Consider the following 21,667-nt stretch of genomic DNA (forward strand, 5'->3'; position numbering starts at 1 on the left):
TTTTTATTGTTCTTAATTTTGTCTCCTTTCTTTAAAACCACTCAAACCTCAAAGATTAAAGGAGTAAACTATCACAGATGAACGTGCGCTTTCACTGTGTGCCATGACCCCTGTAATCAACCACCGTACGTGCTTTTGTGCCATCTGTGGAACTCGGAAAAGGGACTTGGAACTTTTCAACGTTCATGACACAACTGTTGGAAACAATAAACTTGTTTAAATGTCCAAACAATGTAAGAATGTTGATAGCTTGGCTTTTGCTAGATCAAATTATACCTGAACGGGCAAATTTTTGTGTGTGTATATGTCGTTATGGTTTAAGTTACACATCCATTAGAGAATTTTTAATTTTTCACTGAAAAACATGGCACTTAATGATGATAATGAATATATTAATCACATATGATTATTCCTTGCTACTTTCCAATTTTGTATGAGTTCTCCATTTTTTTAAAAGAAACAAAGGTTGATGTCGAGTACTCTAGTTTCTTAATGTTCTGGAAATTTCAATACTCATTTTTTCTTAAGAGTTTCTTAATTATGATGTCATGAATGATGTTATGAAATGTTCGTGACCTTTTTTCACGTCAAGAGATTCGCTTCCGTTCTGACGCTGTATTTAGACGTGGGAAGTATATTTTCATGCCTTGTGTCTTAAGTTCTAGGACAACAGGGCAATCTTGTTCTTGGATTTTACAAAATTTCGTTGTTCTCAGTTTTATCACGATTTAATAGTTTCTTGATTTTTTTGCTTCGAGTACTGAAGTTTCTTAATTTTTTCTGACTGTCCAGTACTCGTTTCTTATAGCCAGTTTCTTATAAAAAATGAGTGTAGACACCCAACTACTCTCAAATAAACAATAGCTTCCTAGAGTTTTGATTAAGCTGTATCAAACAAAGGAACCTGAAGACACCCGTTTACTTAAATCAGCAGTAAAAAAGTGTCTATTCGCTTTAATTTCATTTATTATTTAACAATTAGCATTTGCTTGTTTATTGCTGTAGTTAGAGTCCTAAAAAGATGAAGAAAAAACAAAGAAGGGAAGTTTAAATTTGAAAAGGTAACAAAGAAATCCCAAAGATCGAACTTGAAGAGGACACCCCCCATAGTTCTGTGTCCTTCGGTAAATTTTGTTTCATTCGGTAAAAATCATTTGTTGGTAGTCAATAGTAACAAAGTAACTCCAAAATTTTACTTTATTTATTTTTATCAGTAATTATCTTCTTATCAGTAGCGTAGCGGTGGGGGAGGGGGGATATTCTTAAATGTATTTTAAGCTGATCTCAAGGGCATCGTAGCGCAAGTTTTCTGTTCGCTTCGCTCGCAGGAGAGCCTCAATATTCAGTAATTTCCCCTCGTTTTAGGGTTTGTATAGAAAAGTCTTCACGTTCTTGAGGTATTCCTGATAAAATAGAAACTAAAATGCTAAAGCAGTCCAATCCTTAAAAAAACTGGATTCTGAAATGCTTGTCATGGACTTTGCTCCAAGGAAAACGAACTTGGTTTAAAACTTTTGAATAATGTTAATTTTTTTAGATGTTTGATTACAACTTTAGAAAATCACTTTTTACACGCTGATTCCTCGCCTTACACAACTCAGGATTTAAACGTTAGTGGAATTGTGAAGGAAATAGACAGTTGTAGAATATGGTCAGCCACCTATGACGTTGAATAAAGGGAAATTGCCCAAAAATGCCATGGCGTTTTCAAACACATTTACAAAATGGGTGTTTTTCCAAATTCTTATGGTTGTGACCAGCAAGAATATTTTCCTCTTTGGCCTACCAATCTTCCAAACCTGGCTACGCCACAGTTAGACCAAATTTAAAAAATGGGCGTTTCCATCATTTACCAGTGACTTGAAGGGTGTGGCACCAAAATAAGTGTCTAACACCCCCCAATCATTGTTGCTTAAATCCGCCCCTGCTCAACAGGGATGGGGGCTAGGGGAGTGTTGGGGGTGGGGTTCCACCCCGTGTCATGGCAGGCTATCCCTCGTCGGAAGGTCAACAAACAAACTCGTTCTTTTCAGCCTGGCATGAGCAAGATATCTTAGCCCTCTGTTCCTGCAAGGCCCTATTTTGTTTCTTTTGTTCGTTGAAAGAACACACGGTGCTTGCGTGAGTTTATCCTTGTTGACCTTCTGGTTGCTCAAGTTCACGTGTCTTTCTTCGCTATGTTAACGAGGTCACAATCTACGCGCAAGGGCGCCTGCCCAACCAGCGGCTAATGGGCTCGGGGGCCGCTTGCTGCCACCATGAGCCATGGCATGCTCAAGACGAAAACAAAGGGGCGGTTCCATTAGTGGCCCTTGCATCCGACGGAATAAAAGCAAAACATGAGCTAAACAGCTGATGAATCGACTCCAAAGAAGCGAGAACAGGAACAGCAAGGAGCTGCAAGGAACAGAGAGATTCCTCAACAGGCTGCGAATTATTATTTCACTAACATGAAAATATTCCTGGTTTGTGGAGTGGCAAGCGATGCAGAGAGAAACCAAGCCATGCTGCTATTTCGAGAACTCTCTGCGAGAGGAAACGAAGTTACCCTGCTAGGTAAGACAATAGATGTGGCATTCACTTATTTGCTGTGTTTGATATTTTAATACAGTTTTAAAGCTTTTTGGGGTAACCTTACAGCGAAGCAGGGGAAAGTTAAGTAGATGAGTTTGCTTGCAAATGCCATCAAATACCCAAAAGGTTTTTGGTATCATGTTTACCTTTGTGATGGGAAGCAGGAACGTAATCAATCGAAAGGGTTTTACCCTGGCTTTTTAACGATTCAATACTCAGTCAAAATTGAAATCTTTGAGTGTGAATAAAACCCAATCCTGTATTTGTATCACACCCCCAAGTCCGTCAAACGCTGCTATCATCGCCACGAAAATATAGTCTGCTGGAGGAAATTTTCAGATCAAAATTTTATAGTCAAATTGAAATGAATGAAGGATATTAACAGGCAAACAATGCTGTTGATCCGAAGGCAGCATATGACTGCAGAACTAATTTAATTAATTCACGTGAGCAAGCGCTGTTAACCGAAGGGGCGAATCAATCTAAACAGAAGAAATTTGCATTGGTATTGTAACAGGGATTTGACGCCCCGTTAAAAGTCATTTTAGGAAACCTTTTAACAGACAAATCATCCTCCTTGCCACTTGCCATTATTCCCGTTGGGAATCTTGGCTCTCTCCCAATCACTTCGTGGGGAACTGAATGCGCCTTTTAATGACGTCATGTTGTCCTGCACTAAAATTGATTGCTTCCTCTCAAGTGATTTGTCAGGCATCAGATTGTCGAACCTCGGCGAATTGTGGTTCTACGACTGACAAACAGTGGTGAAAATGACGACCATGGGTGGAAATGACAGCTTGACATAACAGTGCTGCAGTTTTCCTTCTATTTTCAGCAAAACTTGATACGTTTTGCGATTATGAGAAAATTGAGTAAAACCTCATCTATTTGAACTGTCAAGGTTCTCTAGAATATAGCCAGAATAAATAATCTATAGTTTTAGAGATTTTTAACTCTTTTGGTTTTACCTTGTCACAGCTACCTTTATTTTCATTTTATTTGTATATAGAATCTACATGCTACGAAAAAAAGTTGAAAATATTGAAACTTCATTTAAGTATCCGGTTAACGCTGAAATGAAGATTAAAATGTCTATAAAAAGGTTGCAAATAATTTGCCCAAGGGTCAATTAAATTGACAGTTTGTTCATCCTTAAAATTACCTGTCTTTAATTTCCAATTGTGTCCTGTTCGATTTTAGGGCAGAATTTTACCGTATTTGATACCACAATAATCGTTTTTGTCAAAGGTTAGTCCAGGTCGGGCGGGTGAAGACCGCAAATGTTATATCTGATTGTTGGGATGATTGTTGCGAAAGAGTGCTGGACGTCTTGTGAAAGACCCCAAGCTTTAATCAGCTCTGATTCCATCATTCCAATCAATTTAAAAAATTAAAAGGCAATAATTGACGTGTGTAATTTTACGATTGCCAGTGGGGGAAGGGGTTAATGGAAACCTTGCCCGTCCTTTATTTGATCGCTGTCCTATTGGGAATGAAATGCCTGATAATTGAATAGATCTCGAAGGTTATGATTATAATTATTAAGTTGATGAAAATGATAAAACAAAGATGGAAATGTCTGTAATTCCTATGATTTATTCCACCGATTGTAAAAGATATTTTCAGGACTTGTAACTCAGGACTAAGTTTTGGAAGGGGCACTCGGCAGACGGGTTTCGGATCCGAGATCTGTCTTTTTCTGGCGTCTGTGCAGTTTCCAGTGGTCTTTTGTTTTTATTCGTAGGGATCTTCTTATAGTGGAATTCACTTCACGCACAGTTTTCTGTAAAATATTCTGTTGGTCTTGAATAGTCCTTTCCCAGATGGACATAGAAAACCAGATTTCTTTGGTATTTCAAAGTTTGCCTCATTTTGGTTCACAATATTGTTTTTTGTCTTTTCCGAATCTTTTCTTCTTTTTTCATGGTTTCAAAAGAGAAACGGGGTTTCGAAACTAGTATAACTCAATTAATAATTGAAGAAATTATTTGGTTGGACCTTACATTTCCAAAAAATTAACAAGACAATTTGTCCGCTTTCGAACGGTCTTTCACTAAAAAGAGAGTGTTATTTGGCAGCTCTTTGCAGATCTATGGATACAACTTGTCTTATATGCAGTCACGAACGTAGCAAAAGGTAATGGGGCGAACGGGAAAGGGGGTAACGGGGAAACGATAATAAATCAAACTAGTTTTCAAAAGGGGCGTTTCCGGATATACCAAAGGACGTTGTCACAAAGTTCTCCAGACCTCATTTAGGCTTGCTTCGTTGATCCTTACCTCCTGTAATCTTCCAACTTATCTACACTACTGTAGGTTAAATTGCAAATGCTGTGTGAAATATGGATATGAGATTTTGCTTACGAACATTGTTTCTTTGTTATGAAGTACAGATTTACCGTTCAGTAGGCAAGAAAAATTTGATTGCCAGTTCTTCATGCACCCACAGCCCACTCACAATCCAACATAATTAGCTTGTTCATACATGTTATGGCTGTTGCTGTTGTGCATGTTATGAAAATATCCCATTAAAGGTGGTAGAATTTGGCAGTTTCCCTCGCCCCCAAGAAGCGCACTAAATTGGTTCCTGCTGATCAAAACAGATAAAATTTGCTAATGGAAATTTGATGCTATTTTTCCTGTCTTATTTATAAATTAATATGAATCGTACAGTGTTAACGTGCTCGTCTTGAACATAAGAAGAAAAGCAAACCCTAGCTTAGCTTAGGCCTGTCGCTGGCTTGGCCGAGTGCTTTTCCGAAAAATCCGAAAATTAAAGTTTTTGTGAATGGCTGCATGCGTTTCTGACATTTGACTGACTGTTATGTAAACCTCTATTGGTAAGATACTTTTGCTTCTTTCGCTGAAATTTGCTACAATTTAGATCTGAAAAGTGGATTTTCTATAAAATTATGGATAATAAAAAGAATATAACTCAGATTTTTTTTTCCACAGATCTCTCTGTGTTGCTTGAAGATTCGCAAGAGAGCATTTCTTCCTATCTATGTCAGATGCATCTTGTTCATGTTCTCGATCTGATCGAAGAAGCAGAAGCGACGATAATAACAACAAATGAACAACAGGGCCCCCTTTCGCAGATCATTCAGAAGCTGATTAAAGCGGCGGCGAACAGGATGCTGGATGGAAATCGTTATGTTTGGAATCGGGAAGGTATGAACTGTGTTGTGTTGGGAGGATCTGTGAAGAAGAACCAAGTCGCTCGCCAGCTTTGGGGCATACTTGCAAACGATGCTAAACTCGACTTATCGGATATTTTCCCCGTTGGAATGCCTAGAACATATCATATTGATCATAATCGGGAAACTGCGGGACCTTGTGTTTCATGATCAACGGGTACCTGTGTTTGACTAGCACCTTGTCTATGGGTAAAGAATAATGAATGCTAGAGCCGTTCGTAGAAACCGCCCTTATTATTTACGCATCACCATTGACGTCCAGGGCACCTGGCTGCCCCTTGTTTCATGGAAGCAAAATGGCCGCTTTTTCGGTTGTTTTTAAAGCAAAATTAGCCAGCATTGTGTTATGGTGATTAGGCGAGTTGCTTGTGTTGACGTCTGTGAGGAGACTGAGCTTCGTTCACGAAAGATTCATTCAGTTTTCAAACGCTACTTCCAGAATTGGTTTTTAAAACAGAGAGAAACTTATACAACACACGCATTCTACATCTTACACAGAGGTGTTACTTAACCTCGCATCCATTCTTTTCGTGCGCCATTCTGTTAAAATGTAAAGGGTTTGTGATGGCGGAGCATATGTAAAGGTTCATAAACGAAAAAATGTATTCTAATTTATCATGTAAGGCTTAATTTTGATAAATACAGAAGCTTAACGTCGGAAGCTGGGAGTTCGTGGGGAAACAACCCTCTAATATTTCAGAGATAATTAACCGTGGGGATAATCGGTACGACACCGACAAGACCGTTTCCAGTGGAAGGATATGTCTAAAAGGTTTTTGCCAATGAAAAGTAGCTTAGATCATGTCTGACAAATTAACTACCAGAAGAAAAACTCGTCAATTGTTAACATGCTCTATTATTGCCCATTCAGTAAATTTTTACAAAGCATTCACACGTAACTCCTGCTGTGGAATATACCAAGAGGGTTTTGCAGAGTGCTGTTATAGAGAACATGTGCACTACGTAACATTACAACCAGGGCTTTTTCTTAAGGGGAGCAAATCGAGGCCACAATTTCTAATGAAGATTGTTTTAAAGCAGACAAACTTAACTTACACGATATACCATTGACAGTTAATGGTAGAAACAGCAATATTACAAAAAATATCCTACAAGAGATTCCTGTTAAAGGAACATGTACGCTGCTTGCCCTCTGACAAGTTGAGCCTTTAAAAAATTCTCATCCTCGTGTAAATTCATGTGGAAAACATCCCGTTGGCCTTGCGGCCTATAAAAACTTTACGCCAAGTTGTTTGTTTGCGTCATAGTAAAGTCGTTATTTCCGCATTTAATTATGTTCGTAGAGGTTCTAAAATGTTTATTTGTAAAGTGTATTTTTAGCATTTTCCTTGAAGCTAAATGCACTTCGTCTAATGGAACGCCAGAAATTTACCCTGTATTATTCTTTAAGATATAAGGCTGTCGAAAAGAAAACCAAGTTGGGGGTCAAAAAACCTTTATTAGTGACCGTTGCATTCAACATTGTTTATTTTCGCTAAAACTAATAGGTAAGAAGCTAAAGTCTTAGAGTCCCCCTCTGACGGTCATGTATTTTGAGTGAAGGCGATAAAGTTGGTTTGTTGATGTCGCTTTGAGTTTTGTTGAATTAAAAGGCTGGTAGCTAGAATGGAGTCTTGTGCAGTAGCAGGTATATACAGCTGATTAGAGTAGAATTACGAAGTCAAATATTTTTAATTTCACTGCGAGAATCAAGGGTTTTTCTATTATGTCACTTAACACCAAAGATAGTTTTATTTAGATTAATTTAATTAATTTGGTAAGATACAATATTGTAAATACGTTTAAAAAAATCTCGAGCGGTAAGGAATTGACATACTTTTATCTACAGTCAATACAAATAGATGACAATGGAAGATTGCCCTTCTCTTCTTTTCGAGCTTCATTTTCAAGTTTTTGTTAAGATGATTCAGTTAAAAATTGAGTTAGGAATTTCGTAGCGATAACAAAGAGGCACTTCCTTGCCAATGCGACTATCTAACTGGTGTGTTTCCGTTTTTTGGTGAAAATTTGGCATGACCAGTAACCAATGATTTAATTTGTCGATCTTGGTAAACCCGAAAACTTTTCTGTGCGGACAGCCAAGGTGCGTTTCTATGCTTGTCACATTCACTTCTGATTCAAAAATCTGGCATTCTTGGATCAGCTGGTTAGAAGTGAATTTGGCAATATGAAAAACCCAGCACAGTGTCACTGCATATGATTTCTAGGTAGACGAAAGCAAAAACCACAACTGGATAACAGTAGCATATGGCCTTTTCCCTCGTTTTGTCATTGCTAGAATGCAATTCCTTACTGTTTGAGAATACTTGATTGATTGATTTTGCATTTGATGTATTAGAGAGAGAATAAATTTTACTTGACCACGAAAGAGCCTTATGACTGTTCTTTTTGTTCGCTTCTCCCAGGGACGCTATTTCAAAGATTCGCTGACATTGTGTGCAAATGTTCTCTGATCTGCTGAACATGACTCAATACCCTATAAACAGAGCTACACGCTTTGGTGTTTAGAACAGGGTGAGCAATTCTAAGTTTCCATTCCGAGCCTCACCCTTTATGTGATAATGGGCCACTGTTCATAGTAGATTCCATCAGCTTCTGGAGAAAAAATTGTTAAAATACCGAAGCTCCCATGCTGTAGGAATACTCCTAGCCGTACCCAAATTAGCAGTTATGATCATTTATATCCTCAATTGAAAACTGATATAGGGAGAGGAATTCAAGATAGAGCCATATAAAAATGGCCAAGAAGAAACGGGATTGAGATAACAAGAAAAGGATAAAAATCATGAAAACCATAGAAAAAAAGATACTCATTCTGCAAGATAAATCTATTTTTAAATATAAACACCAGTACAATGTTTTGCAATAAAATTTCTTAAAATTTGGAAACTTTTTTCGATTCGGTCCGCCATTTAGTGATATCCTTCTTTATTCTGTCTACAATCATTTTAAGGCTTTTCATATTCATAAGAAGTTTGTCAGCAGCAGATTCCATCTTCAATTCATTTGAACTCTTGTGTAGGCCTTGCATGTACAACAGTTGGGATTTCTGCCATATCTGAGAAATATAACATATTCAGAGTCATCGATAGTTAGATATTCTGCAAGTCTTTTTAGATACACAATTATTATACAGGGCAATTAATTTCTCTCAGTGTGTGATAGCTAAAACTTGAAAGAAGAACAAGATTTTTTCGAACTATAGAAAATAGGTCCGATATCCGCCTAACCGTGCCTCTTTTGCTCCGCTATTCGTTAACTGTGAATATGAAACATCCGCTAACGCACCCAAACTTAGGCCAAATACTGCGTTACCGCGAAACTATAATGGACCCACTACATGGTTAGAATAACAAAATGTTCGTTTAAATACAGACAATTTAGATGGAAGTTTTATTGTTTGCGTTTGAAAAAATTCCGGACATCAAGAAATATACCGGACTTATAAAGAGGCTGGGCCGAGTGTTGTTATTCTGCGGCACAATGTTGTTGTATTTAGAGAAGTGTGTGGGCCTAATCCACCATAGCAATCTAGCAATCTCAGTATCATTTACAATCAATTATGATTATGATAATCAATCAATGTACACCAAGAAGGTTGTTTGGTTTTTCAGTTGATATAAAACTCTAGGAATTGAATTGATGAAGTTTTGCGTATATTGAATGAAATTCTTTGGAAGGCAATAAGCTACATGTTTGTGGTATGTAATATACACTTATGATATATGCAAAAATGCACTGAAAATTCGCATAATGCTGGCTGCAAAAGTTTGTAGAGTCTGTGTTAACGTATCATATGAATAGGAGCAAGTACATTCCAGTTTAAAAGCGGAAATAAATTTGTTTTAGGGCTACAGTTTCAAGTGAAAAGAAAGAAGCATATTATTCTCTCTGATGGAATCATTGGAGTCTTTGAAGGACCATAAACGGAAGTTTTCAACATCAGGAGGAGCAGTAAAATGGAAGTAAGTTGCACAAACTAGATTTGCACAACCATTCACGTAAATGTGAAAAAGGGTCAAAACGTAACCAAAGAGGGTCAATCCTGTTTGCAAAGCTCGAGAAAACTCTATATAGGTTCACACTTCTTAAATGACATCATTATTGAGGTATCCTGTATGTTTTGGGACAAAATTCGTAAATTTAACAAACTCAAACTTTCTTGCCTGCCTGTTTTATACACACAGAGAAAACTTAGATTTGAAGGTAATGTGTCCATATAAAAGGACTACGTATACCCAACATGTAAAGTAACATCAAAATAACGGTTTGCGATTGGTCAGTATTCTTGCGATGCAAAACTGCTCACATGAAAAGCTAACCTCGCAGCAGGGTAGATAAACAGAACGACTGAAATGGCTTGGATGATGACATGAAAAGTCACATGTTTCTGAAAAGTGGAATCTATCGAGAGTAGGTTAGCATACCCTGTTTATATGATCCGGTGCTGAATCACTGTACTTTGAGCTAGTGATGACAGTAACTGGTATAGAATCGGAGAGTGGTCGAAGTTTATTCAGCAGTCTAAAAGAGGAACGAGGAAAAATAGAACCTGACTTAAGCGTGAGATAATTCATGCTACTGAGTCAAATAATGTCATAATTGTAGTTCCTCAATATACCACACCACAACCATATTCGAAAAAAATATATTTGATTCGTGGGTGCCGCTAAGGAATGGCTGGGAGACTACAACATCCCTGTTTTGAATATTTGAATCTCAAAGCACTTTTGAATGAGTATAAATGCATCATTTTAACTGTGCAAAAAATTTACTAAATTAAAACATAAACGTCTACGAATGTAATACTCCTTTTCAATTTTATATGGTTTCATTGTCTCTATAAAAGCAGAAGTTGAAGGCACAAAAGCAAGGGGCAAAGTATTTCAAATGACCCGATACCCCCTTTCCCCTTGCTGTCATCCCCATCGTTGCCACTGCTTGATACACCAGCTGCATGCATGATAGTTGAATGCATATCGAGCTTAGGGTTGACATCTTCTCAAACCTAAACTTACAAGCTTCATAGCAATCCTAATAGATGTTTTTAATACCTACCTTATTTGCGCTAAGCTCTCGTTAAGAAAGAAATGCTCCTCCACAGCTGAAAATAGATGCCCCGGTTTGCAAAGTAGATGTTTCTGAGTTGTAAGCAAAAATCAATTATATTTAACCATAGAATTTATCATTATATCCTCAAATTAGAGCAAATGTTCAGATGTTTAAAAACAATGATATATTTTTCTCTAATTTTTTTCTTTCTCACTATACTGTCACAGTTTTAAGTAGTGGTAGGAACATTAAGTGCCATTTTACCAGGCAATGGCCATTGAAAAATGGCTGTTAGCAAAAGTATATTGTAAGAGTAGAAAACAAAGCAACAAGAGGCATTTTCAAAATGAAAACATCATGAATGGGGCAAGGCAACTTTTGTTACCTTTGCTGAAAACTGTAATCAGAACATTTTTTGGTTGGGAAAAACGAGCGGTTATATCTTTTATAACTTTATATCAGAACTAGAAACTTTATATCTAGTTTTGATTAGAAAATAGTTATGCCTGGAAGTAGTCTTATCGTTTTATAATCCTTTGGCACGCTACTGAGAAATGAAATAAAATGAAAAATGCATACTTGTCTCATCTGAAAATTTTGTGGCAGATCTTCACTTTCAATAAAGCCTCGTATAGCACCCAAATGAAGTCCTATTCTAGTGAGACCACAAACAGCTAGGATATGAAGATGTTGCCAGGATTGCAGAGATGGCCCAAGCCTAAAATATATAGCAAAATAAAGTTGACATCTTGAGGAACACAAAGGCTTGTTATCAAGATAAAGGAAAATGGGATGGCATTTTACTCGACCCTAGTAAAGCGACATCTTTTGTGCCTGGGCTATCAGAGTAAAGATATCAAATGGACTTTGTGATTTAATAAAGAAAACGGGTATTGTGAAGCAGCTAGAAGAAATGATTTTGATTCTATATAATACGTCAGCTTGGAAGCGGATCACAGCCAAATTATGAAATACCTTTAATGTTAATAGCATATGATATTAATTTTAAGATTGAACCAATAACTGAATTCCTTTAAGAATTAGAAATAGCGATTAGTACTGAATTTCTTTCATATGTTTCATTTACTGTTGATTTCGTTTTCCTATTTATTTCCCCTGAAAAAAACAATATATTTACCAAAACTTTTCCCATTCGCCTTTCTCCATTGCAAATAAACCATCGAAGAGCGGATTTATTAAAATCAATGACGTCACATCACTGAAGAAAAAAGGGGCATCGAGTAATTTATAAGCTACAGATTGTTTAAATGTACTGATGATAACATCAAACTTTGATCCTTTTCTCTAAAAAAAATGTGTGTGCAGCATGTTCCAATGGTTTTAACAACTGGTCGTGTGCAACAAGGGGCGGTGGTGAAGATACATTTTGAAAAGTAAATTATCCTTATTACCACCGAAATCAAATTTACAAGCCCATCATCGTAAATAGAATGATTTGCAGAGCCCAAATTTTTCATGAAAAGTTATAAAAAAAACTCAACTATAGCATCAAAAGAAAGGGTTGGCACTTTTGATAAGAATCAGAAAAGGAGGGAGGCAACATTGCGATTTGATCCCCTTTCCATGATGGAGTTGGTAATTAATCTGTTTTCCAAGCTACCCATTCTCTCAATTACATCATAGATATGCGAATTACATTGAAACGCTCTCAATTAAAAGAAAAAATTATATTGGCAAGTGTAGATAGATCATCTTTAACAGCGAAACTTCTGTACCACATCAAAACTTTAAATTACGCTTATCTGGCAACCTCAGCGGCAAAAATTGTCTAAAAATGCAATTATTCTCTACCCAGAGATTCATGGTGGCTCGCATTCTCGTTAGTCTGACAATCTATTTAAATGATCTTACTCTTGGTACATCTGAGCATAGAATCTTGCATTAACAGCGCCAATTTCAGCTCCAACCAGCAGAAATGGTTTTTCGTGGCTAGTTTTATTAGAAAAGAGCAATCTTATGTCATCAACCATCCTAGAAAATAAATCATTTTAATATTACAATAAAAATAAATATGCATTTGGAAACGGTTATTTTGAAACGGTTAAGTCATTCTATTAAGTCTAGTTGAGATCATTAACATTCTACACGAATACTTCTAGAAAGCAGGTAAAACTGGATGTATTTTATGTTCTTAGTTGAAAGCCCTTCTAACCAAATTTCCCCTTTATACTTTGTTTTTGAAGTTTGCAAACAAAATCTTTGTTTTTTCAGTGGCATTGCTATGTCTTGTTGCAATCTTCTTCTGTGATGAAATTTTTCCTTAAGCTTTCCCTTAAGCATACTTTGGAAAGAGCATATTTTCAATTACCCTTTTTGTGTCTGCTTTACTCCCTAAAGACCTCTTAGATCCTTATCAAAATAAAATTATGCAGACTATAACAGCTAAACCTACTACTGATATCTAAGAAGGGGGCAGGCTACACTTCGGAAATTGAAACCTTCTGCTTCATTCTTTACTAATGGCCTCTGCAGAACATTCTGTTAGAGAAAAAATATTTAAAACTAGCAGATACTACTAAAAAGCATGCAATGCTACTAAAAGTACCTTGCGATAGAATTACCTTTAATTCCATCCTTGATATTTTAGATAATTAACACTGACTAAGACACACATAAGATTCTATCCGGTGATATACTAACCTTTCTGTAGTGTGGAATGCTCCTTGCTTGACAGATGCATTGATATATCGCTGTAAAGTATAGTTTGTCAAAATATCTCCCAAGAACACCATGAAAGATTGTACAAATCATAATGAAAATAACATTTAGATTACGGTGATGCAATGCACAGATAAAATTGAATCGTTAAAATTCTCTGCAGCATTTGCAACGACACGAGCCTTGAGAGTGACATCTCGACAGGGGATGTACAATAAGCTGAAAGGAGGCTCGTTAAGTTCAAGAAGATGGACTAGGCCTCTAATTCTTTCTACAAATTCGCCAATAACTCAGCTCCTGATTGCACAAGAGTCTCTAACCGTCACTGTATAAAACAAATCAATTTTTCAAAGCAGGTAGTTTTATGACAAATAAGAGTAAAAGCAGAAAAATTCAAATATAGCTTTAGTCCAACTGCTCATTTGATTGTTTTAACTTGATCGTTTTACAAGGGCATCCATTTCTACTTACGTTTTTAAAACGAAATTATTTTCATAAAAAGGTCACTTACAAAATCAATATATGGCATTAAAAATCCAAAAAGGATCCCATATTCAGCTCAGTTAAGGACCGTGCCTAGCAAGCTCAATTTTCACAAATGTAAACACCTTTCAAAGACGCAGTCAAGCCAATGTTTCTAATCAATCAACGATGGCGTAGAACATACGGAACGCCGAATGCTGCTTTGCCATTGTTTCAGAGGACAGAGCTGTAGTCTACTCGCTGGTGTTAATCGAGTGCTCTAAATTTTTAGATGCTCTGTAGCCCAGCACATCAATTTTGTGCAGCATCTTTCATACGGAGATGCAAACTATCCTTTAGAGGCAAACTCATTAACCCAAAATTTAGCCATTAAATTAAATTTCGAAACGGAACGCCTGAATAACTTATCTACTCCCACCACAAATATTCCATGCCAAACCCTCCGTGTTTAGTGTTGTCTTTTTCAGTAGCTTAACATGTCGACATATCCTGATCGTTCATATCTATATTATATTGCTAAGGTCTTTCTCGTATCATTTTTCGTTTTAAAGAATGGCCATTGGGTAGTTATGTTATTTTGCTCCCAATGGTATCGTTTTTGTAATGTCGTATAGGTGTAAAGTAATTATGGTAGTCCAGAGGAAAAGCATGCCTTGATTAACTATGGTACAAAACAACCAATAGTTTTAGCCAAGAATGAATGGCATTTCCTTATATTTCATGTGCATTTGCTAATTATGTAACAGAAAAACCATTCACCCACAAAATAATAGATGGTTTTTTCCAAATAACTACTTTAGATTGCAAGTCCTTCACTTTTAAGAGCAACTAACTAATCTAGTTCTCACAAAAAATGTACGCATAAATATCTCATTTCTAGCATGGCATCATCATTCATTGCTTCAATTATTCAATAATAAAATAGCAATGATGTTATACTCACTTTTGGTCTTTCACTAAATCCAATACCAGCTCTATCATACATGCAGACCTGGAAGACATTCAAAAATATTCATAACAATATTCATATTATAATTCAACAATATTGATATTTATGATATATTTAAATTATCATCATACCTCCTAAGAAGTAGTTAATTTGCAACATTCCATTTTTCTGTCTACACTTTCTTGGCATCTCCAGGCATCTTTCTGTCTACACTTTCTTGGCATCTGTTAAATTTTTGGCATCTCCAGGTCTTCTAGATTGAAACATCCTAAACCTTCAAACTGCACATCAGTAAACTGATTTCTGACACAACTTTCGACAAGATTAATTAATTACTGCTTTAAATCAATAATAATTACGATGACAAAGAAAAAAGCCAGAATGCTTGAAACATTGGACAACTTCTTGTTACATCATGACAATCCGTCAAATAGACAAATCCGGTACTAGACAATTCCTTGTTGTGCCATTAAAAAGACAAGTCAATTTTATTAAATTAAATGAAATGTTTGGACTCTAGCTAGAGTCATCTTCAGTATATAATTATGGGCAAAAAAACAACTTTTTTAAATCAGATTATAAAAAACCTTCTAAGTGATATGCTACATCACTATGGAATTCAATCAGAAATGGGTTCATGCTGGTGGATTTTCTTGAGCTGGTTAAAACATGCTTTGATAGAGAAAGCTAGTCGTGGACCAACAGATGGTAAGTTGAAAATAAATGAAATTTAAAAGCTGATAATTACATTTAATAACTGTTGACTATATCTTTACAAAAGAGAAATTTGATAAGGTTTGTATGTTATCAACAAGAATCACTTCCACATTTCAATTTCTTATTCTGCATTCTGGATTTCTTTTAAACAACAAAAATTGCATGCTAATACGAGTTTTTGGTGGATGGTCAGTAATGAGACCATTGTTTTATTTTGTAGAAACAAACAATTTGTAAGGAAACACCCCTAAGCTTTACACCCCATCCACAAGTATATCTACTTATGTTTGTAAAGGCAATCTTTAAAACGCTATTTGTGCATTTCCATGTTGATGATCATAAACGATACATTTCTAAATTATGATAAGATAGCCTCCAACCTATTTTTGGCAAGAGGCTAAAATGATGACAGGAGACACAAAGGTAAACAGAATATCTCAAAAGTTCAGTTAAAAGAGGTTCAGACATTTTTTTGGTACTTGTCTTTTGTACCAAACAATGCAATGGCTTTTAAAAGGGAAGTCTAGTTTGAGATTGTGTCTTCTTGTTTGCCTGTTTGCAGTTGTTTTAGAGAGGCAAAAGTGCTGTGCAGATGCTCAGTGTTAATGGAAAAAACCCCTGTTGATGTGCAATTTTAAAAAATTAAAACCTAAATTTGTGGACAAAGGATAGATTGCCAACTAAAAATGAGAATTGCTTTTGATACTAAAATTGCATTATAATGTATGTAATTATTAAATATTATCAATTTTTCAATAAAATTTCTACCAGTAGTGAAAGTACCTTTGTCTCTTTGGATAATTCTTTAAAAATATAATTCCATACATCAGAGTTCAGTCCAGTTGGAGAATCAAGAATGACTGAAAATAACAAAAAGTTCTAAAAACTAGAATGTCCTAATGCTTCCATAATTTAAAAATTTAAAAACGTAAATGTAATAAAGTTTCTGAAGTTTTAGGTGGACTGCAGGGCAGTGGTAAGATAATTTGATGAAAAAGTACTTCACCAAGGATGGTATAATGGGGTCAGGGGCGGACACTTGGTCAAATATTGGGGGGGCAAGCCTATTGTTTTAATAAGATAACATCACATTTCCCATTGTTTTAGAACAAAAGACTATTGTTCTCTAAAGTATTGGGGGGGTGATCACCCCCCCTCGCCCCCCAAGTGTCTGCCACTGAATGGGGTGTTCATTAGATGGGGTGCAGTAGAGGGAATCAATAAAGCACATACGCTTAGAGATGGGGAGCCATAAGTTACCAACACAGCATATAATCACATAAATGCAGCTAAAATAGGTGCAAGTTAATTCATCACCTACATAAAAATAACCACCAACCTTTAGCTTAAAGGACATGTCATTTTTCACTGAGAGTGAGAGATGCACACATAAGGGAGGGGCAAGTTACCCATAATAGAAGAAAGTCTTGCAGGGATAGAAAGATTAAATTTTGCAGATATATCACATGAAAAACAAATCTCTAACTTTTTAGTATGTTTACTGGAAATATTCCCTTAGGAAGGTCCAAATAAATGAAATTATTGTTAATAAATTTGTTACCACCCACCAGTTGGTTTTCCTTTTCCTTCGCATTGAACAAAGAGTCGTTGCCCAAGAAATGTTTCATTGAAATCACCTGTGAATTAAACTCTTGATGATTACTGTCTTAAATGATTCAAAACTGCAATGATGAATAAGAGATGGTTAACATGATTGCAAAATTTAATTTCAAACAAGGGGATGAAGCAAGCGAGCAAACACATTTATAAGATAGCTTGTTTTCTCAATGCGGATTGTTTGCTCAAAATACTTTCCTTCAATATTGTCAACTAATGAAGGTTCCAACTGAAAGATTCCAATAAAATACATAATTGCAAATTAAGCTGATGACATCATACTTATTGAAAATAGCAATGTCTGTCTTCTTAGATTTGGAATCTTAATGCAGATGACCCCAATTACTGGAAGTGAATGAACCCCCTTTTGAGTTTATTTGCAGTAAATGAGTCCCCCTTTGTCCATGACACAATTGAAAATGCTGTTGACATCGTCTAATTCAATAGAAACAGGTGTCTTTCTTGCTAAGGATATGACTAGCTTATGATGAAATCAAATGAACATGTAAAGTGTAACTTCTGTGACCTTTTGAGACATTTCAGCAAGCTTGCTGTTTGACTTTAGTGCTCGACAAACCAACTACATAGATCACTTTTCCCAAAGAAAAAGTGTGATTCTAGTTGTTTCTACAATATTTTTTCAAAATAGCTGAGTTACAGATTAACACAATCTAACCATAACTCTAAACTCAGCTCCGATAGGCGCTTTCATCAACATACCTGTTTGCATAAATTCTTTATCTTCTCGTATTAATGAAGCATAATTCAAGAGAGGAGGTATAATCACTGCTAAGAGAATAAATTTGAGGGTATTTTTAAAATAGTCCTTATATGAAGATTTCTTATTTTCTACTTCCAAATCATGGGCATTAGCTCCATCAGTTTCTTTTTCATCTGGAATAGCTTGCTTTGAAACCTGCAACAAAAATTCATATGATCAGAAAGAATCTGGGGTAGTAAATGGAAACTTAACACTGACTAGCACAATCTATAAAAAATTTACTAAAGAAATAGGCAATGAAATTGTATGCTTTGCCAATTTTTAAGCTTACTGGGTAGCTCATCTCTCATTGGTACCAGTGATTTTTGTTTGATCTAGGATACGATCAAATAATTGATTTCTTGCAGTCAAATTGGTTTGATAAAAAAGGCTTTTACAGATTTGGTGCTCTTTTATCATCTTTGAAGTTTTTTGAAACAAATTTAAATTTGTAGAAAAATTCAGCTTTAACTGCAGTTTTTTGTGCTACTGCTGTAAAGTATTCATTGAAGATTTGATTGGTTTTAGATCAGTGCTTAATTTATCATCGATTAGAAGGCAGTGGTCATGTGATAAATTTTCTCGATTCTGAATTACCGTAATGCTTCGATTAAACGCCTCACTTAAATAAAGGCCTCAAATATTTTAATTTTTTTTCAATAAACACCCCCTTCAGAGCGAATCATCAGAGCAAATCGTCAGAATCGTCAGGACTTTATAATTCAAAGGTTTCACATTTGTGTCCATAAGAGAAAAAACCCTTCAGAATTGAGAGAAGGATGATCCCATTTTGGAAACTAGAAAGATACAGGAGTCATGTGCTAGAAATAAAAAGCATCTTTCAATTTTGACGCGGACATCTGATCCCTTCAGACAAGATAACAGAACAGCCAGCAAACCGTATCTCTAGTTGAAGACATCTTAATCGATTTACTCAAAAAATTCATATTTCATATCTACTCATATTCTTTCGGATTTTGTTTTGTTGCCAATGCTATAGAAACATACTGAGAATCTTTCACAGTGAAAGATTCGAAGAAGAAACAGCTTTGAATTGCTCTCTCCAATATAGGGAACAATCAATTTACACACCAAGATACTTTGTTTTTCAATTTCAGAACTTCATTCATGGTTTTGCTTAGTCGAGACCAGAATGGAATGAGTTTTAATGACATTCAAAGAAAATTGTTTCCTAACAAAGTTTTAATTTGCTCTGATATCTTTTCGCCGTAAATTCAGTAAGGTATGTAATATAAACAAATTAACTTACTCCCCTCTGTTTCAACGTGTTGCTTTTCTTTGAAGCTGCCATTTTGATCAGCTCGTGTGACTCGTGTTTCCGAACCCCTGTGGTAGTTGTTTAATAGAGATCATTGTCCCCCCTGATTTGCACCATTCGCACTCACCAAACGCAATAAAACTTGCACAATTTATGATAAAAATTTCTTATGAACTCTAATATGCAGTAACTATTACACATTCAATCCAGCCAAATAAATGTTGAATTATTCTCAAAGAATCAGAATAAGAAGTCTAGCAAGTAAGGGGCTTTCATATTTAGGGGTGACCACCGAGTGTCCTGTACAACAACAACAACACAACCATGTGAATGCTTTGTTTCATCATGGCGGCAGGAAAGCAAGTAGAGGTATCCGGTGGCTATAAACTTGGTGGCATATCAGACTTGCTAAGCAATACAACTTGTGATGCAGAATCCAAAGATCATGCTAAAGAACTTGACAATCTATTTAGTGGTGAATCTTCTGCAGTAACTTTCACAGAACCCGCTATCGTTATTGCAACAAAACGTAAAGACAAAATTAGGCCACCTCTTTCAAGTTCTACCAAGATAGAAGAGTCTGTAGGAACTTCGACCGAAAAAGCTTCCTCTAAACGGAAAAGAGTAGGATTAGAAGTGGTATCTTCAAATGAACCAACGAGGAAAATACAACGGATGAACAGAAAGAAGTACAAAACCAGCGACAATGCAGAATCAAGAGAGAGCACTGTTGATGAGGCTGAAAGGCTTTCAAGAACAATATTTGTAGGAAACGTTTCAATTGATGCTACAAAGAAAGAATTGAAATCAATTTTTTCCAAATATGGGAAAGTGGAAAGTGTTCGTTTCAGATCTGTACCGGTTGCTGGCCCTAAACATTCAAAGAAAGTTGCAATTTTGAAAAAAGAATTTCACCCAGAAAGAAACACAATGAATGCTTATATTGTTTACGAAGAAAAAAGTGAAACCGAAAAGGCTTTGGCAGCAAAAGGAACAGAATTTAAAGGGATGCACTTGAGAGTTGATTTGGCTGCAAAAAGAGCAATTGACAACAAACAGTCTGTATTCATTGGTAATCTGCCATTTAATGTAAACGAGGAAGATATCAGAAAGCATTTTAGTCAATGTGGTGATGTTGATGATGTTCGAGTGATCAGAGACAAAAAGACAGGGGCAGGCAAAGGTTTTGGATATGTCACTTTTAAAGAGAGAGAAAGTGTAACATTTGCAGTTAAACTGCAAAATTCAGACCTTGCTGGTAGGAAGATTAGGGTATTCCGGTCAGTTGAAAAAGACAAAGCTGACAGACCATTCAATAAAAAGAAAGACAGACAGTTTAGAATGAAAGATGTTTCTTTGAAAGGAGACAGTGGACAGGCAACAAAGAATAACAAAAAGTTTTCTATTGAAAAAAAGAAAGGTGGATCAAAATTCCAAAGTAGTCAAAGAAGCAAAAATAGAAACTCTACCAAAAGTAATTTCAAAAGCAAACTTTCTGTCAAGAAGAACACACACAAGTTCCAAGGCTCAAAGAAAAAGTAAAACAAATTTGTTTTATACCTTGATAGTTTCTTCATGTTAATGTTGGTAATTTGCAAACATCGATCTACAATAGTTTATTTTTTTTATAGAAGACTGATCTATGTTTGATACTATGAAAATATTCTATGTGTGCTGCAACATGAATTTGCCAATATGAGATACAAACTGCGAAATTATTTTTGGGAAGTTTCTGAACCTGGGAACTTCATTTCAGTGAAAAAAATTATTGCATAAAAAATGGCACAGTAGAATCTGAAAGTCGAGCTCAAGGATCTTTGAAAATTCGAAATTATTTGTTTACCAATAATTTTTCTCATGAATGCTGATATCCATCACCCTCAGTGATTCTCTGGTGCACAGATATTTTTTTGATAAAACCATTAGTTTCAGGTGAAAAAAATGTCCTCAAAAATACTACATTATTTAGAAAAAAAGTACTAATTTAGCACTAATTTACGTGTATTTACTGTTGTATATTCTCAGCGCATTGTGGTGTTTCTTATTTGCTACATTTTTATCAACTTTTCGCTGCAAGAACTCTTTGGAGCAGCCTGCTACCATGACCATTTCTTCATTCACACATTCTTTAGAAACATTGAAAATACCATTGTTGCTTATTTTGGGCTAATAACTTGTTCATCATTTCTCCTTCTTTTCTCTTCTCTAATCTGTATCTTTGAATTGAGGGCCATCGCTAGCTATTTTGCTCAAGGAGGATGTTGGGCAATCCTATCTTTTCTACAACCTAAATTTTATTGATTTATAATTGTTGTCATTACTCTCAATATTCTCATTATC

At 35.8% G+C, this 21,667-nt stretch overlaps 3 protein-coding genes across 3 annotated transcripts; 2 read left to right on the plus strand and 1 right to left on the minus strand.

The window, feature by feature from the left end:
* Positions 1-2,301: 2,301 nt before the first annotated feature.
* On the plus strand, positions 2,302-8,161 carry LOC148960182 (uncharacterized). The gene is made up of 2 exons (XM_089116291.1): positions 2,302-2,556; positions 5,529-8,161. Exons 1-2 carry the CDS (start codon positions 2,451-2,453, stop codon positions 5,918-5,920), a joined length of 498 nt encoding a protein of 165 aa, XP_088972417.1. The 5' UTR covers positions 2,302-2,450; the 3' UTR covers positions 5,921-8,161.
* Positions 8,162-8,604: 443 nt separating this feature from the next.
* Positions 8,605-19,448, minus strand: LOC135690030 (uncharacterized). The gene is made up of 12 exons (XM_065207454.2): positions 19,319-19,448; positions 18,009-18,204; positions 17,240-17,308; positions 16,455-16,531; positions 14,949-14,996; positions 13,505-13,554; positions 12,716-12,835; positions 11,982-12,062; positions 11,423-11,561; positions 10,850-10,932; positions 10,219-10,315; positions 8,605-8,849 (listed from the first exon to the last, which is right to left on the minus strand). Exons 1-12 carry the CDS (start codon positions 19,358-19,360, stop codon positions 8,667-8,669), a joined length of 1,185 nt encoding a protein of 394 aa, XP_065063526.2. The 5' UTR covers positions 19,361-19,448; the 3' UTR covers positions 8,605-8,666.
* Positions 19,449-19,657: 209 nt separating this feature from the next.
* Positions 19,658-21,426, plus strand: LOC135690045 (uncharacterized). The gene has a single exon (XM_065207484.2). The coding sequence runs from the start codon at positions 19,658-19,660 to the stop codon at positions 20,867-20,869; it is 1,212 nt and encodes a 403-aa protein (XP_065063556.1). The 3' UTR covers positions 20,870-21,426.
* The last annotated feature ends 241 nt before the right edge of the window (positions 21,427-21,667 follow it).

Source organism: Rhopilema esculentum, chromosome 5, assembly GCF_057945365.1.
Source record: "Rhopilema esculentum isolate cy_ngs chromosome 5, ASM5794536v1, whole genome shotgun sequence".
NCBI lineage: Eukaryota > Metazoa > Cnidaria > Scyphozoa > Rhizostomeae > Rhizostomatidae > Rhopilema > Rhopilema esculentum.